Raw genomic sequence first — 17,353 nt, forward strand, 5'->3', positions numbered from 1 at the left:
AGATGAATGATTAACCTATGGACGGCAACGGCTTGTCAATCGAAAGCATCCGCGATGGCAAGAAGAGAAGTAAAATCGTAGACGGACACACAAGAAATGAAAAGAAACTGATAGGAAGAAGAAGGTACAAACAACGTGGGCCAAAGGGGTACATCGGTAATGTTCCAAGCTGGATAAGATTTAATCACCCCTGGGGGATGTCTAAAAATTATCCCCCTTGAGTTAGATATACATATCCAAGCCAAAAAATATCCGGGAGCCAAAATCCAAACAAGTAACGGATACGCCCAACCCGGATGTGTATATCCAGCTCCATCCTATATCCTCCTCCCAAACAGCCCAGAAGCTTCACACTACAACTTTCTTCACCGTTTTCATTTTTGCTGCTTTCTTGAAAAGTTGATCTATCATAAGTTTCCAATCGAATCACAAACGTTTACCCATGATATATTTCATACCAAGTAGATTTCTCCTTGTTACGACCTCATGAAGGTCAGAAGTATGGTCTATAATTACGTTCGGAAGACGAGCCTCCAGAACCTCAATTAGTCACACCACCTAAAAACCAACAGGGTTCTTTCACCTAAGAAGAATACATTCTTCAAGGAACTACACATGCAAGGAGAGTGGGAAACCTCGCATGCACAACAACATGCAACATGCCTAAACTATAAGTTACTACCTGAAACATCTTCAAACTGATCTTCGTTGCTAATGGGTATCCTCGACAAATGATCCTACTGCTCTCTGGCCAGTAAGAGTGAGTGGGGTTGCTTGTATGGTGGGCTACAGCTCGAGTCCAATATCCGCTGTGTAAGCACAGTTTCTGGTATAGAATACGCTGCATCCATGCTCACTCGTTGCTTCTTTGCTGACCTCACACCCTTGGGGCTCTCATCTGGTGAACTGCTATGGCAACCGGAATCTGGTGTAAGGGGCTCATGGCGAGAAGAGAATGATTCATCAATAGAAATACTCTTGGCTAGGGCATTTTCCTTCGCATCCTTGTCCAATAATGGGGTCTCAGAAGTTGGGGCAGGGGTTGCCGGGTCAGTCTTAATGTCTGAAGCGGGCCAGTTGTCATTTGATGCTGGGGCAGACAACCCTGAGCTGGGACCTTCTGAAAGAACTCCACTCAGTCGATGTTGCTCTTCGATTATCTTCTTCAAATACTTGCCTTGAGCTTCTATGCGCAACTGCAGCTGTCTCTGCACCTGTTATATTTCAAATTTTAACACCACTTGCTGGTAAAAAGCTTGGCTCACAAACCAATAGTACCTTGTATACTAGCATAACATGAAGGATTAAAAAACTCAGTCTAACCGAAGTGTCACAGTGGGGATTCATCTAATATGTGTGTCCACACCTGACACCTAAGTATTCATGTTTCTTAAGGAGGGTACATGGGAGTAGCCCTGCCACATTGATCAGCTACTCGTCCTCCAATGGTGTGCTGCCACACGGCCGCATGGATGCCTCACCTCCATTGGCACCCCGCCCTGCAACAAGCCTGGTTGCCTCTCAGCGACGAGAGGGATTCTTATTTAGTGGGGGCAGATTTCGTTTAGAGTGACGTGAAAGGTTTTAGGATAAAACTCCTCTAGAAAAATAACTTTTAAGCAATAATATACATAAAATGTTACATTTCATTCAGAAGAACAGTTTTGATTTGCAAAAACACCTTGACAACTTTCAAGTATTGGATGTGGTGCGTGATAGCTCATTTGCAATGCCCGCTAATATATATTTTTCATATTACGCATGAGTGAAATATCTGTTGTTATCGTGAGAGAAGACCTTTGTCTTGTTTTCTAAAGAGGAAGAAAACAATGCTGTAAATTTTACTGTAAATATGTAAAAACAAGTTCAAAGAAATTTGTATAAGGTACACAGGGTATCTATCTGTAATGAAAAGGATGCTCAAGGAGGACAGGAACGCTACCTCCAATTGTTCATGAAGCCGCTTCTGTACCTCCATCTGCAACTTAAGTGCTTCAGTAATTTGCATCCCTCTGCAAACAGGTAAGAAGTGAGAACACTAACCTTCTCAGATCAAGTAGCCCATTAATCAGCTAAATGACTAGAATTAAGATATTCCATTATGTTATCTTATCCGCACTAAAAGTTCTCATGCGATCCATATATGAGAATATGACGCAGAAAAAAGCTGATTAAATTGCTTATTAGTCGCTTTGAAATTTCTGGCCCTAATTGGGCAGGAGCATTGAACAGTTAACCACCTCTTGAATGTGTGCCACGTTTATAAGATAGCGCACAAATTGGATCTTCAGTCGTAAGCGCTATAAATATTCTCTCCACACAAATGCAAAGCATTAATAGAAGGAGGCGAAGTTACTTACGATGAACCATCCAAACTGGAAAGCAAGTCCCCGGAGTCTTTCTTGTCAGCTTTTTTCCCTGGCGTCATCAATTCAAGTCAGGTATCAATAAATTGTCTTGTTAGACGCCGGATACATTTTAAGCCATCACAGAGAAGAATCATCATTACTATAAACCTCCCTATTTTATTTCTCCGGTAAAGGTACAAGGTATTATAGTCGGTTTGTGTGTTGTCAAACGAAAGTAAATTGACAATATGGTATACTTCGTCACTTACCATCGGATGAAGAGTCAGGTAGGTATTTTGCAAGTCTATATTTCTGGATGCATCACATAGAAGAATTAGTGGAAGTCTCAAAAGGGGGGGAATATTTGAAGAAAACAATAAGATAATTTTCATGAGAAAACAATTATAGGTACCTGCAAATGGCTCTTGACGTGGTAAATTGTTAGTTCTTGTACGCCCATGACCTTGAGTACGCCTTTGGGTGTAGCTCCTAAAATTAGGGTAATGGTTAGATTAGTGGAATGTTATCGATGTTTATGCTTAGATAATCTACAGTTAAATTTGTCCAATTTCTCAACCAGATCATCTAACCGCTGGACAGCGCTATTCAAAATTTCATTTAGCATTCTAACAAGTTCAGCATACAGGTACAAATCTTTACCACAGTAACCTGGAAGCCAAATCTAGAACTAGATGCCTATCATATTTAACAAGCTACAATGTCAATGAACAATTGACTTTCAACATGTTTCTCAGTCATTCAAGTTGACATCAAGTGCAAACAGAAAGTCAGCAAGCAACTTCTTTGTTTGGATAGGGATTGTGTATGAAAAGAAAGAAGCTTAACCGAAGGAAATGTTTGCTCCTGTTCCAGTTTGAACTTTTCTCACTTGAGGTAGGTGTGAAGGATGTAATGCTAAATAGATATAAATTTTAGCCAGATTAAGGTCAAGACAACTCACGATCTGGCCCACCCAGTTGTGCCACTGCTTCGACAAAGCGTTCATGAAGCTCATGTGTCCACCGCAACCGTTGCCTGGCGGCCAGACTAGGATTGTTGTTAAGAGTAAGACTGTTACATCCATTCATAGTGCTGGCACCACAATCTACCTTTTGACAAAAAACCGCTTCTGACTTGTTAGGAGCTAAACTTCAGCTAGAGACACCCTTTGATCAACAAAATTTGTCATTATCTACAAAAAGTAACCAATGTTATTGGAAGCATAACGAACACATTTAAACACTACGTGCATTTGGACAACAAGCTGTTGAACTGCCTTAAGAGAAGTGACGAAATCTAAGGTCCACGCAATAATCAGTTTCGTGAACCAAGTATAACAGGATAGACTTTGATGCTCATAAAAGAGCTTGGTAAGCTTTAGCTTCCTAGAAACTTAAGCAAAAAGGAAGTAATCATTTGTGCTTCCTTTCATATGTAACAGAAATGAAGCAACCTTTCCTGTGATAAATAACTAGCATCCAGACGTGTCATTTTAGTGGCAATATATTAGCTCCTCAAGCCAATCCACAACTTGTTTCAATATGAACCTTCTATCCACAAAACACACACCACCGATAACAAATTAGCGGATAGCTGGGCATCTAGGTCATAGGCATTAACTTACCACAACTTATTAATTCAACATTTAGCCAACAGTAGCTTGGAGAACTTGGGTGAAAAAAGCAACCAATTGAAGGACTCCTGTCGATAAGCAAAGATATCAGAATGGTCCAAAAGGAAAATTGAAAACATAACAATGTCGTCAAAGTTTAAACTTTTCAGCAAAACAAACAAAGGAAAGGAGGGGGAAAAAAATACTTGGGTCATGGCATAGAAAAACGTTCTCTCGCATTCAATTAAAACGAAAAAGGTGATCCACAGCTACAAACCGCAAGAAGAGGTAGGTTACATCCAAATTCTAATTCAATGGCATGGATCATAAGAAAGAGTAAAAGAAACCTCCACATATCTAAATGTACTTCCATATAACCCCACCACCAAGTAAAATTGGCAGTTAGCCCCATTAGTTAGAGCAACTTGAAGAATTATTAACAACTGTCTTAGCTCTTTTGCACCTCCAGAAAAGGGTGAGAAGATAAAAGGAACAAGAATCAAATCACTTGTTTTGGTTGATTAAAAAAGGTGAGAAATGAAGAAAAAAATATGGGTTTTTGTTAGTCCAGGTGAATTTCTAACCAAAAATCCTTTCTTTTCTCTCCCTGTCTCACAATCCAAAGGGCAATTAACCCAAAAGAAAAGAAAAAGAAGAAGAAAGAATCCCTGTTGCGCCATTTACAATTCTTCAAATCCAACTACAAAAACTATTACGCCATTTACCACATAAAAGAAACAGTGGTGTAGAAACTTGTAGTAATTCGCAGAGAAGATGTACAATAACGAACAAAAGGCGTAAAAGAAGAAGAAGCAAGAGCATACCCAGATCTGAAAATCCAAGAAAAAACATACCCAGATCGCCGAATCAACAATTCAATTGAAACCCAAACCAACTCCTTGCTCGTGGACTCCCACCCTTTCCCTTCGCTCAAAGCTGATTGAAATTTCGGGGGATAAAGGGATAAGTGGATGCGTGCTTGCTCATCAAATCTTATATTTTAATTTTTTAGCAGACAAAATAAAAAAGACAAATTTTTTGTTGGAAAAAAATCCGGACAAATCTATTGGACTCTTTTTCACATTTTAAAAGTAGGAATCTCTAGGACTATGGATTATGGGAATCTGGGATAGCCGGATAGGTTGGAGAGTACTTAAAAAATTTGCTTATATTAACACGTTTGCGTCAGTATATGTGTACATTGACTAATTATCGAAATACAAATTTTATTATTCACTAGCGAGGTGTCGGGATCTGATTAGGGTTGGAAATGAATTTTTTATGAGAAGTACTAAAAAAGTCTTTACATACTAGTACATTTTTTTAATTGGACTTATCTTCAAAGACTATGACCCTTTTTTTGGTACACAAGGACTATGACCTAAGTTACATAATTCGCGTGCAGGAGCGTTAGCATGAGAACAGAAATTGAGAGCGCGAGTATAATGTGAAAATTGAGAATGAAAATATGTAGCATTTTGAAAAATTATGTGACTAAAGCTAGGTTATGAATATTTGAACTCATGTACCTTTGAAATAAGGAGCAATAACTTGTGTTATCTTTTATTTTATTCATCTTCATTTGAGAGCAAATATTATCCTATTGGTGGGGGAAGTATGAATCTCATGTTAACAAATAACAATCTCATACATAAAAAAAATGTATTAATTGTTCTCTTAAGCTCCACATTTTCAACTAATGAGAGTCAAAGTGTTGTTCATTTGTCGCTAAAACAGCGAAGAAAATCAAACGCTTGATTTATCCTTCTTTTAATACGCCGTTCCATTGTCGCCAAAAACGGTGAAGAAAATCAAACGCTTGATTTATCCTTTTTTTAATACGTGTACTATTTTAATTCATGTAGAAAATATGTGGTGGAGACGAGGGAATAATACTCTCGTTCTGCGAATATGCTATTGACTATGAACTAGATCATAAAACACCCGCATTATATGTATAAATTTTACTCCATCCTATTAGACATGATTTTCTTGCAACTTGTTTGAGAGTGAACTCATTTCATCTGACGAATTATTTGGCTGGATATATTAGAAAATTGTCACTTGACATTTTAAGTCATGGATACATGAATATTTCAGCGTAAAAACAACTTTATATAACTTTTTTTTTTGAAAGGCAACTTTATATAACTTTATATAACTTTAAGTTCTTCTATATAAATAGAGTATTGGTATTTTGGGAAAATTTCAAAATACCCCCAACCTTTACTCTAAATTTCAATTAGACTTCCAAACTTTCAAAAAAATCAATTTTACCTCCAACGTTATCTTCTGTTGATCAAAACGATCCCTTCCGTCTAAATGATTAACGGATTTCGTTAAATAGCGTCCTGATCGAATTTCGATGATCTGAGCCGCTCAATGTATTCAGAATGTGATAACCTCGAGAAATTAGAAAAAAAAAATAGACTGGGAATGGCTTGATTTGAGCAATTTTTTATTGAATAGTTCAATAAAAAACTGTCCAGATGAAGCCATTTCCGGTCATTTTTGTTGCTGATTTTCCATAGATACTCTTAAAATCACGTTTTGAACACATTGAACGGTTCGGATCATTGAAATTCGATAGGGAAAGGGGTGGTGCGGACCGATCCGGATTTTGTTCAAGTCAGGACATCAGGATTTTGCTTCGGTTCGCACCTCCCATTTTCCGATCGAATTTCAATGATCTGAGCCGTTCAATGTGTTTAGAACGTGATTTTAAGGGTACTTATAAGAAATCAGTAAAAAAAAAATGACCGGAAAGAGCTTCATTCGAACAACTTTTTATTGAACTATTCAATAAAAAACTACTCAAATCAAGCCCTTCCTGGTCTTTTTTTCTGATTTCTCGAGGGTACTCTTAAAATCACATTTTGAGCACATTGAGCGGCTCAAATCATTGAAATTCGATTGGAAAAAGGGAGGTGTGGACCGAAGCAAAATCCGGACGTCCTAACTTAAGCAAAATCCGGATCGGTCCGCACCTCCCCTTTTCCGATTGAATTTCAATGATCCAAGCCATTTAATGTGTTCAGAACGTGATTTTAAGGATACTTGCGAGAAATCAGCAAAAAAATGACTGGGAATGGCTTCATCCTAACCGTTTTTTATTGAACTCTGATCACATTGAGCGGCTCAGATCATCAAAATTCGACCGGAATGCTATTTAACGAGGTCTTTAACGAAATCTGTTAGTCTTTTAGACAAAAGCAGGCATTTTTATTAATGGAAGATAACTTTGTGAGTAAAAAATTGATTTTTTTTAAAAGTTTGAGAGTCTAATTGAAATTTAGAGTAACGGTTGGGGGTATTTTGAATTTTCCACTAGTATTTTCTTTCTTTCTTTAGTCGACCATTGTGTGTGGAGTTTGTGGACATATATTTTAGGGTTAATTTTAGAAATAGTCTCTCTAGTTTGCATGCAATTTCAATTTCATCCCTCTAATATTAATTGTGTTATTTTTAACCCTATAGTTTGTACTTTGTCTCAATTTGGTCCCTCTCACTGTCGGCGTTATTAGAACTAACGGAACTCGAGAGCAAAATTGACATTTTCCTCGTAGAGGGATGAAATTGAGACAAAATGCAAACTAGAGGGGCTGTTTCAAGAATCTTACATTTTTTTTTTTATTTTGCAAAGACAAACTCATACCTAATATCTTTCTCATCTTAATTATTTTTCTTTTATTGAATAATCAAAATAAATTGGAAAAATTAATAACATAATTTTAAGATATAATACATATAATATTATGAAATTAGAAAAGTATTCTTTAGTTAAATAACTTTGCATTGGGTTTTTTCTTTCAATGGATTTATCTTAATTTTTACAATCCCATTGTGTTCTTTCTTACGCAATTAGAAAAAAAAAATCGTAATAGTATTAGCAAATTGTTTCATCACAACCCTTTCCTTATTCACCAAAAAAAACTTTTTTCTTTATTTTCGTAGAAAGAAAGAAAACTATTTCATATAAAGATTAACAAAGTGTTTCACAACAACTTTTTTATCGTAATCGCATAAAAAAGAACATATGTAACGGGATTGTAAAAATCAAGATAAATCCATTAAAAAAATCGATACAAAGATATTTAACTAATGGATGCTTTTTAAATTTCATAATATTATCTGTAATATATTTGAAAATAAATTTCATAATTTCCTCAATATATTTTGATTATTCAATCTGAGAAAGATTTTAGGTGTGAGTTTGTCTTTAAAAAACAAAAAAATTGTAAAATTTCTAAAATAATCCCTCTTATTTACATTTTGCCGCAATTTCGTCCCTCTAAGACCGAAATGCCAATTTTGCCCATGAGTTCTATTAGTTTTAATGACACCGTGAGTGAGAGGGACCAAATTGAAACAAAATATAAACTAAAGGGACTATTTCTAAAATCAACCCTATATTTTAATTGTATTATTGTCCACTTTGTTGTCATAATTGATAGTACGTACTTGGTTTTATAGTTGTACGTCCAACTAAAAATTCTTCTTACGTATATTGGGAAATGCTGCAAAGCGGGGGTGCTTGGTAGTGTGCCGAGCGGTTGATTCGACAGTTCATCTTGGCATAAACGGTTCAGATCTAATTCGAGTGCATAAAAATTTAAACTTTCCGTTGTTCAAATTAAGATCCGAGCCGTCAATTGCGAAGATGAACAATTGAACCACTGCCAAGCACCCCTGCTAGACAGCATCTATATATTGACATCCATTTGATGTTTGCTTTTGAGGTAGGGTTCTGCTAGTCTTCATGCCTACACTCTCGATATTTTTCAAATCTTCAATCTTTATTTTCACCCTTGGCTCATAACTTTGATTCGAATTATTTATGGTGGACTTCCCAATCATAAAAAACCATTCAAAAATAACATATAATTTAGCTACTAGTAGGGCTGGCTTAGAGGATAGGCGAGAAGTATGCACTTCAGGCAAAAAAAAGGCTAAAAATGGGACCTTTATGGTCCCAAAAAAAAATTGCTCTAAGTTTTCTTTACACAAAATAGGCCCAATTAAAATTTAGAAGCCACAAAATAGGGCCCAACGGTGAAATACACTAGTTGCATAACTCATTAGGGTACATTTAGTTCGATAGAATGAAATTGGCAATGAATGGAATGGAATTGAGAAGATTAATTTTCAAATGATGGATTTTGAGATATTGTAATTGTTGCATTTTTTGGGGATAACTATGGGCTTATATTTTGTAATGGTTTTTTTTATTTATGAAACTCTTTGTAGGCCAACTTTTTATGAAAATATAGGGAGGCCTCATTCAAGAGGTTCGCTTTCGGCCGCCAAAACTTATAAGCCGGCCCTGGCTACTAGAGGCCAGGACACATGCGATGCACGTGCAAGTCAATTTTTGCTTGTTTTGTCAAAATTAAATCAAACAAACAATAAACGGGAAGCTATTGTACATATTTTGTCAAAATTTGACTTGTATACGTACGTATCGTATGTGTCCAGCCATGACAATCAGGTATAAATAGTGGTGGACCCAGAAATTCCATATACAGGGGGCACCTATTATTTACAATTTTGAAAAATATTTCTCTGTATATATACCACTAAATTATCGCTCAATAATTGAATATTAATCACTCATTTTATTCCACAACCGATTTTTGATAATCTTCATATTTGAAAATACTCTTTCAACTGTCGCGGTGGCAACCGTAAAATTAATAGAAAGTAAACTAAAGAATTTAGTAATTTGATTTTCATAATATTTTGGATTGGGAGGAAAACACACAGAGATAGGACAAAAATAGAGAAATAAAAAAAAGAGGTAGAACAAAAATGGAGAAATACAGGAAATAGATAGAACAAAAATGAAAAAATAAAGGAAAGAGACTAAAAAACACAGGCATGTCTGGGAATCAAACCCAAGTTGCCTAGAGCTTTTCACAACACACATAACCACTCCACCACACTACTGATTAGTACCAATGTAGGAAACTTTTATAAATTTATATCAAATTTATATTATTTTATATTATTTTTTAAAAATGCGTGGGGACACTTGACCCCATGTGCCTCCACGTGGGTCCGCCCCTGGGTATATATGACATCATTTTTCTCTTTTTATCCAGCCATGGCTATGTCTTCCACTACCAATTTCCAGTTCACACAAAAACTAATCTTATACCTTGTTCCTTTTTGTTAATTACAATGCTTCTTTTTATTTCTTGGCACTAGAGGTTGGTATGGTGGTCAAAGTCCGAGACACTACATGCAGGCTTTCCTTGAATTTTAATTGGCTTACGATATTGGACTGTGTGGTTGATCTAAAAAATTAATTGGGATGAGAATAAACTGACACGTGCACTCTAGTCTCTAAATTAAAAAAAGAGAAACTTTTACTATTAATTGTTCAAAAGGGTTTCCAGCCAAAAAAAAGTAAAATATCAATAAAAATTTCAGCAATTATTTGTATAAAAAGAAGCAATCAACGTCTTCTACCACGTCCAAAAGAAGGAAGCCTTAGAAATAAATGAGTCCGATCCAATGTGATAAGTGTACTCATTTAAAGATAAATGTTTTCCGATCATGCGTCGATTAGTAACATACGAACCTAATTTTTATAGGGTCGAAGGCCTCCACAAGCTCTACAAAATGAACAGTTCCAATTATTATTGTGAGCCCGAAAAAAGACCCACAAAAATCACACTCGACGAGACTGGACAGGACCCTTGGCCGCTAGGAAGGTGATCTTGGATGTGATGGTCCAATTGCGATGTACTACCTCCGTCTCAATTTAATTATCATTTTTGGGAGTTTGTGCCACTTTTCAATTGATTATATCTTATAATTTATAATATTTTAAGTGATTTTGAAAATATTGTATTATAGAACAAATCGTGATCTATCAAACAAGATCCATATTGGATATAAAATTTATTATAAATTTAAAGATATAACTAGTTTTTTATCCAGTTAGAATAGAACTGGGACAAGAAAATTAGGACGGAGGGAGTATAATGGACCGGTCTGGTCCGGCAGCATCTCATAGGGAATCTTGAAAATAATATTCCGGCCTTTTTCGAAAAGGTAATTTATAGCGAGAGAATGACCTGTCTAGTAAGGCGAAAAATAAGTACCTAAAAAATGCGAATCTTAGCGGAACGGAGCCTATATAGTCCCCTTCCCTTCCAATTTGCTGTCTATTTTTTACAACTTAGGTATTCAGGTCCGCTTACACTTACCTTGATTGAACTGATCTGGAGACTTGAGTTGTCAAAAAAAATTAAAAATTGTTGTCTGTCCGACATTGATGGTTACACAATTTTTTTATACATAGAAAATTAACGGGTCAAAACTATTTGGCCGAATAGATCGAGTAGTGTTCAAATTGATGCCTCCAAACTTGAAGTCCATTTCTAGTTATACTCGAGGAGTGCGTTAATTTGGAATGCTGGGTTATAGTTACGGGACGACAAATTAATTATCGTTTAGGGTTAACGTGTCTACCCCGTTACGACCAAGAACGTTGTATATCAGGTATCGACGAGGTCATTCGTTAGACCTGTACCTCGGCAGACAGGGATTCGCTCCCTCATCGACGTCTACCCAAATGACATGGGATGTAAATCGTTTGCTTTCATCAATTTTTAGGGTAATTTACCCTCGAGCCAGTGAATTCGATTTCGATACTATTATGTGAGCCGAAATAAGTAGGCAGTTGTATTAAACTTTGTCATGCATCGCGCCGGTTTGGTTCAGGGTGGTTGAATTGGGTTTGGGCCTTATTAGGATATACAATTAACCACACTTCAACGTATATAAGTTTTTTTTTTCCCTTTACAACCGGATAGGAGTGAGGTGGTCCCAAGAGTTGCTGGTAAAGAGAATCGAACCTGAGATTTTAAGGGAGAATTACAAACCCCGGCCCTGTTTGATAAAAGTTTTGGGGGATGGGATTGGATTATGAAAGTGATGGGTTTCCTAATACTTTGTTTGGTTTCACAAAGTTGGGGTGGATTGCTAAGCTGGTGGAATTATGAATTCCCCAAAATGGGGTTAATAGGAATAACTTGGGGGAGATGGTATTAATAGTCCTGTCCCAACCCATTTTTATTACCAATCCATTTTCATTACCAATTTTTTCTATCAATTCAATCCAATCTCTTCTCAAACAAACATGATATTAATAATCTTATCATCCAATCATATCTCAAACAAACATACTCATTACTAATCTTTTCTCATTTCTAATCCCTTCTCATTATCAATCTCAATCCTAATCTCATTTACTTATGAATCTCACCCATCTATCACTGTTATCAAACGGGGCCTAAGTCCCATGCCTTCTGGCCAACCCCTTACGATCCGTTTGTCGGACGGATAAGGTTTTTGGTGGGTAATGAAGAAGGGTGGACATGTTATTTGGAGGGATTGGTTAAGGAGGGGGATTAGCTTTTATGTAGTTTTTATTTTTTATGTAGTTTGAGCAGTAGTTGATATGTGTGAATAAAAGCAGATAATGTGAAAATTACCCGATTACCGTCATTAAATAATTATATTGAGAATACAAAAAAAGGTTTAACCGTTCAAGGGGTAAATAGGTCTCTCTATTTTTCACCCAGATAAGCTATTTCTATGATTAAAGGTCATCATCGGGCCGGGCCAGGCAGGCCCAGCCCACCAAGTCTCTGCCCAAGCCCGCCCACGGGCCGGGCCGACATGGCTTTTTCTTTTTGATAGGCCGGGCTACCTACCATAAATTGAAGCCTAAGCCCGGCCCACGGGCTAGCCCAATTGGCTGGCCAGCGGGCCAAAAGCCGGCCGGGCTTAAATTTCCTTGGGCAAAACTAAACCAAGGGAAAAAAGAAAGGGTTTTGTGGGATTTTGGGCTAATAGGCGGGCCTGTTGGCGGGCTTTTCAGCGGGTACCACGGGCTGGGCCTACGGGCGGACCAAGTAAAAATTCATAGGCCCGAGCCTGCCCATTACAAACTACGGGCCGGGCTAGCCCGCCCGTTTTACGGGCTTGAGCCGGGTAAAAGCCCAGCGGGCCAGGCGGGCTTTGGGCGGGTCGTGGGCCTTCGGGCTAAATGATGACTCTTATCTATGATAGGGGTGGAATAAGCTAAGACCTTTGGACGGATTCATTTGTCTGATGTTCTATGAAAGTAATCCACAAATTCATACTTGCTCCGTCACTTTTTAAGCGTCATAATTTGACTTTCATGCAATTTTAGGAGTTTACATAATTGTACCTCTAAAATATTATTTTTCATACTTACCCTCTATGGAGACATCATTATTACACTTTTACTCATCAATTTTTCAAAAGTGAATCTACTTTTAGGAGCAAAATAGAAAATATATCAACTTTTATCCATTAACTTTACAACAGGACACTTATTTTGGATAGCTCAAAATAGAATACAAAACACTTAAAAAGAGACATGCTCATTCTGGTATTATTTTGATAATCAAACTAATTTATTCTTTCCGTATTTGCTAATAAACTGTGGAAAAATTTAACTCAAAATAGATCTCAATAAGTTCTTAATCTAAAAAATTCAACTCTTGAATAGAGAGAAAAAAAAAAATAGTTCTGACATGAAACTCTCACTAATATCTGAATGAGCGGAATATTTGCATGGTCTGTTAGCAAATGAATCTATATAGAATGAACAATTTCTATCGTTTGCGTGCTTCAGCAACTTGAATATGTTTGCACTCAAGGAATCATTCCAAAGCTCAAATTGTTGACCATAAAGAATGTTAGATGTCAACTCTGTTCCTCTCAATAAGTTCTTAATCTAAAAAATTCAACTCTTGAATAGAGAAGAAAAAAAAATAGTTCTGACATGAAACTCTCACTAATATCTGAATGAGCGGAATTTTTGCGTGGTCTGTTAGCAAATGAATCTATATAGAATGAACAATTTCTATCGTTTGCGTGCTTCAGCAACTTGAATATGTTTGCACTCAAGGAATCATTCCAAAGCTCAAATTGTTGACCATAAAGAATGTTAAATGTCAACTATGTTCCTCTCAATAAGTTCTTAATCTAAAAAATTCAACTCTTGAATAGAGAGAAAAAAAAAAAAGTTCTGACATGAAACTCTCACTAATATCTGAATGAGCGGAATTTTTGCATGGTCTGTTAGCAAATGAATCTATATAGAATGAACAATTTCTATCGTTTGCGTGCTTCAGCAACTTGAATATGTTTGCACTCAAGGAATCATTCCAAAGCTCAAATTGTTGACCATAAAGAATGTTAGATGTCAACTATGTTCCTCTCAATAAGTTCTTAATCTAAAAAATTCAACTCTTGAATAGAGAGAAAAAAAAAATAGTTCTGACATGAAACTCTCACTAATATCTGAATGAGCGGAATTTTTGCATGGTCTGTTAGCAAATGAATCTATATAGAATGAACAATTTCTATCGTTTGCGTGCTTCAGCAACTTCAATATGTTTACACTCAAGGAATCGTTCCAAAGCTCAAATTGTTGACCATAAAGAATGTTAGATGTCAACTCTGTTCCGCTAAAAAAAATAAGAACTTATTTTTTGAATCAAAGATGATGTGTTACAAAAAAATGATCCTGTCTCGTAAAACAAAAAAATAAGTATTTAAAAAATAAAAACATTAAGCCTTAGCAGTAAAGCAGCAAGATAAGTGATTTGGAGGACAAATGCTGCATTGCTATTTCATTCATTATTTACTGCTTAAATTTTCTTCTTTAAATTCTGCAGGCAGGACAAGATGAAACTCAAACAAAACAGGCCATTTTTTTACAACGCAGTAAAAAGATGGGAGACGATAATGCAGATTCCGGCGAGGCCCCTCAAATCGCGATTCATCCGAGTCAAAGGGGAGTGAAATGCCGTGCCTCGGAACGCCGCCTGGCAGTCGCCGGCCTTGCGAGCGGAGTCGGCGGCGTAAGAGGCCAGTTCGGAGTAAGTCTCCGAGTCCAAGTCGTTGAGCGCCAGCGCCAGAGCCGAGACGGCTTCCCCGTACAACCGGTCGCATCTCTCCAAGAGCCTCGAGTACTCATCGCGGCGGCTGCTGCCGCGGCGGTGGCGGCGGCCCAGCAATGCCCGTACGTAGGCCTCGGCACTGGTGGCGTTGGCGTAGGCCAAGTCGAACGAGACGAAGGCGAGGACGTAGGCGTCGGCGGTCGGGGTTCGCGGGTCGGAGTAGAGGGAGTCGACGCAGAATGCGTAAGTGGTCGTGTTTTTGCAGACGCTCTCGACGAGCTTGGTCGGGTTTTTTGCGTAGGAGGAGGTGGGACTTACTAGGGTGGAAGAGCAGCAGCAGAAGAGGAGGAGGAGGAGGGGGTTGTAGCGGCGGAGAGAAGGTAGAGAATAAGCCATTTGTGATGGTTCTTTGTGGCGGTTTTGGTGGGTGGTTTGGAATTTTATGGGATTTGAAGGGGTGGGCAGGAAAGTGAGGCGTACATGTAACCTCCTTCCAGCCAACGAAAGGACGCAAAAGGGGAAAAAGAAAGGGTAGATCCTTGTGATTTACTTTCATGAATTTTTTTTTTTTTGCGTAACTTTCAGTTCAATGGACCGACTAGTACGAGAATTTATTTTATCGTCCTCTAGTAGAGATCCAGTTGAAGATGAGGCAAAATTCTGTATGGACCGATCCAATAAGATAGCACACTGATTAAAGTTAAATCATAGTGCTAAAAATATTTCGAGGCTTCTGATTGGCAAGATGACTATCATTGCGTCAATCCTCAAAATTATGAGGAGGGTGGAGATCGACGTAGTCCTAATTTGATGATTTGATCTATTCATTCTAAAGCTCTTAGCATATAGTAAATCATTTATGCAAGGGAGTTAGTGTAAAATGTAAATAAATCATGTGAGAAAGATGGCATGAAGAAATCACATGATTCTCCAAATAGGTACTAGGTAGTTTCGTATGGCGGGCAACAAATATATCAGGACAAATGGGGGATTTGGCATTATGGGCTAGAATTCCGCCATTTTCCGTCTCCGAAACTCTTACTAGTATTCAGAAACCCAATCACGTGTCGCTCCTACACGCGATTGTTCAGGGTTTGATTTTTGGGGTTATGTTGCATAAAAATAATTTCTTGTGAATTCTTTCGTTTCGGCATAGATTGTTTACTTTTGACCGAACTAGAGGAGATTAATTTAGGTGTGTATAAACTGGCCCGGACACCCAGACCATGGAAAAAAAACAGAAAAGGAAGAGAGCTCAAATATATTTCAACCCATTACGATATGTCTACACCACGTACATCAATTCAAGTATTTAAAGAGATTGATATATTTTTCAAAAGATATCTGAATATAACATGCATTTGCTATAAGGTCTATTACGTTTTAATCATCATGTCTTTCAGAATCTTATTCTTATTCAATAATCATGTCTTGTTACTATCCTCACTTAATTTACTGCCATTTGTGTTCAATTACAAGCACGATGGCGACAATTATGAGAGATGCTACCCGTACAAATGTAGCAACACAGACCCCGCATACAGATGGTTAGGGCACCCGTCTCGAGTTTAAAAAAATGATCAGAGCCGCTCATCTTTTTTAAAATACTTTATTTAGGGCCCCTATAAAAAATAGGTTTATCTGGACAACAGCAAGAGCGTTTACGATACATCCAAGTTTGTTCCAGAATTCATGCCTGAATTCTAAAGCAAAATTAGATGTATCTTAAACGCCTTACCGGTATTCAGTGGAACATATTTTTTACAAAATAAGTGGCTCCAATCAATTTTTTGAGTACGAAACGGGTTCAAAACAAATATGTACTCGCTTGTACAGATTTCAAATCTGTGTTGATATCCTTTCTGGACAATTATATTCAAAGGAGATTATGTCCATATGTTATGGAACTTAACTTTAACACTCCTATTATTCAAGCACACTTCGACATTGTTCATTTGGTAATTTTGGATATTTTAGTTTTGGTAGTAGGTGAAGGGAGAAATAAAGTAATGATTAGAGAGAGAGGTAATGAGTGGAGAGAGATAGAGAAAGAAATGAAATTAATAATTTGAGAAATAAGGTAATGATTGAAGAAAGATATAGGGTAAAGATTGAAAAACAAAATTAAAATAAAGTAAAACATCAAAACGAAGAAGGCGAAGATTTCTTCATTCTATTCATGTAAAATTCTGAAATCCCACCCGGGCTGCCCATTCCAGGATGAGCAGGATGTGATTTCTGACAATCCCGTCCGGGCAGAAATCCAATTTCGCCCAGGCGCAAGAAAAAATGTGCATTTCAGTATTTTTTAGGTTAGGGTTTTCTGATGTATTAACTTGCTTGGACTTTAAAATCAAAGTTAGGGCAGTCTATATATGTAACTTGTTCATATTTTCATCATAATGAAATCCTCAATGGAGTACAATTAAGCAAATTGCTAAAGT

General features: G+C 37.2%; 2 protein-coding genes across 3 annotated transcripts; both read right to left on the reverse strand.

Annotated features, from left to right (window-relative positions):
* Positions 1-424: 424 nt before the first annotated feature.
* Positions 425-5,099, reverse strand: LOC131316913 (myb family transcription factor PHL7-like). Of its 2 annotated transcripts, none has more exons than XM_058346432.1 (8): positions 4,815-5,099; positions 3,973-4,049; positions 3,310-3,514; positions 2,761-2,837; positions 2,618-2,660; positions 2,361-2,418; positions 1,943-2,012; positions 425-1,214 (listed from the first exon to the last, which is right to left on the reverse strand). In XM_058346432.1, exons 3-8 carry the CDS (start codon positions 3,434-3,436, stop codon positions 738-740), a joined length of 852 nt encoding a protein of 283 aa, XP_058202415.1. In that variant the 5' UTR covers positions 3,437-3,514; positions 3,973-4,049; positions 4,815-5,099; the 3' UTR covers positions 425-737. The 2 variants fall into 2 exon arrangements, with proteins under 2 accessions (XP_058202415.1, XP_058202414.1); XM_058346431.1 differs by having other exon boundaries at positions 3,310-3,540.
* A 9,624-nt stretch (positions 5,100-14,723) lies between these two features.
* LOC131317159 (cell wall / vacuolar inhibitor of fructosidase 2-like) lies at positions 14,724-15,305 on the reverse strand. Its single transcript, XM_058346731.1, has one exon. The coding sequence runs from the start codon at positions 15,303-15,305 to the stop codon at positions 14,724-14,726; it is 582 nt and encodes a 193-aa protein (XP_058202714.1).
* Positions 15,306-17,353: the final 2,048 nt, after the last annotated feature.

The sequence above is a fragment of the Rhododendron vialii genome, chromosome 2a, assembly GCF_030253575.1.
Source record: "Rhododendron vialii isolate Sample 1 chromosome 2a, ASM3025357v1".
NCBI lineage: Eukaryota > Viridiplantae > Streptophyta > Magnoliopsida > Ericales > Ericaceae > Rhododendron > Rhododendron vialii.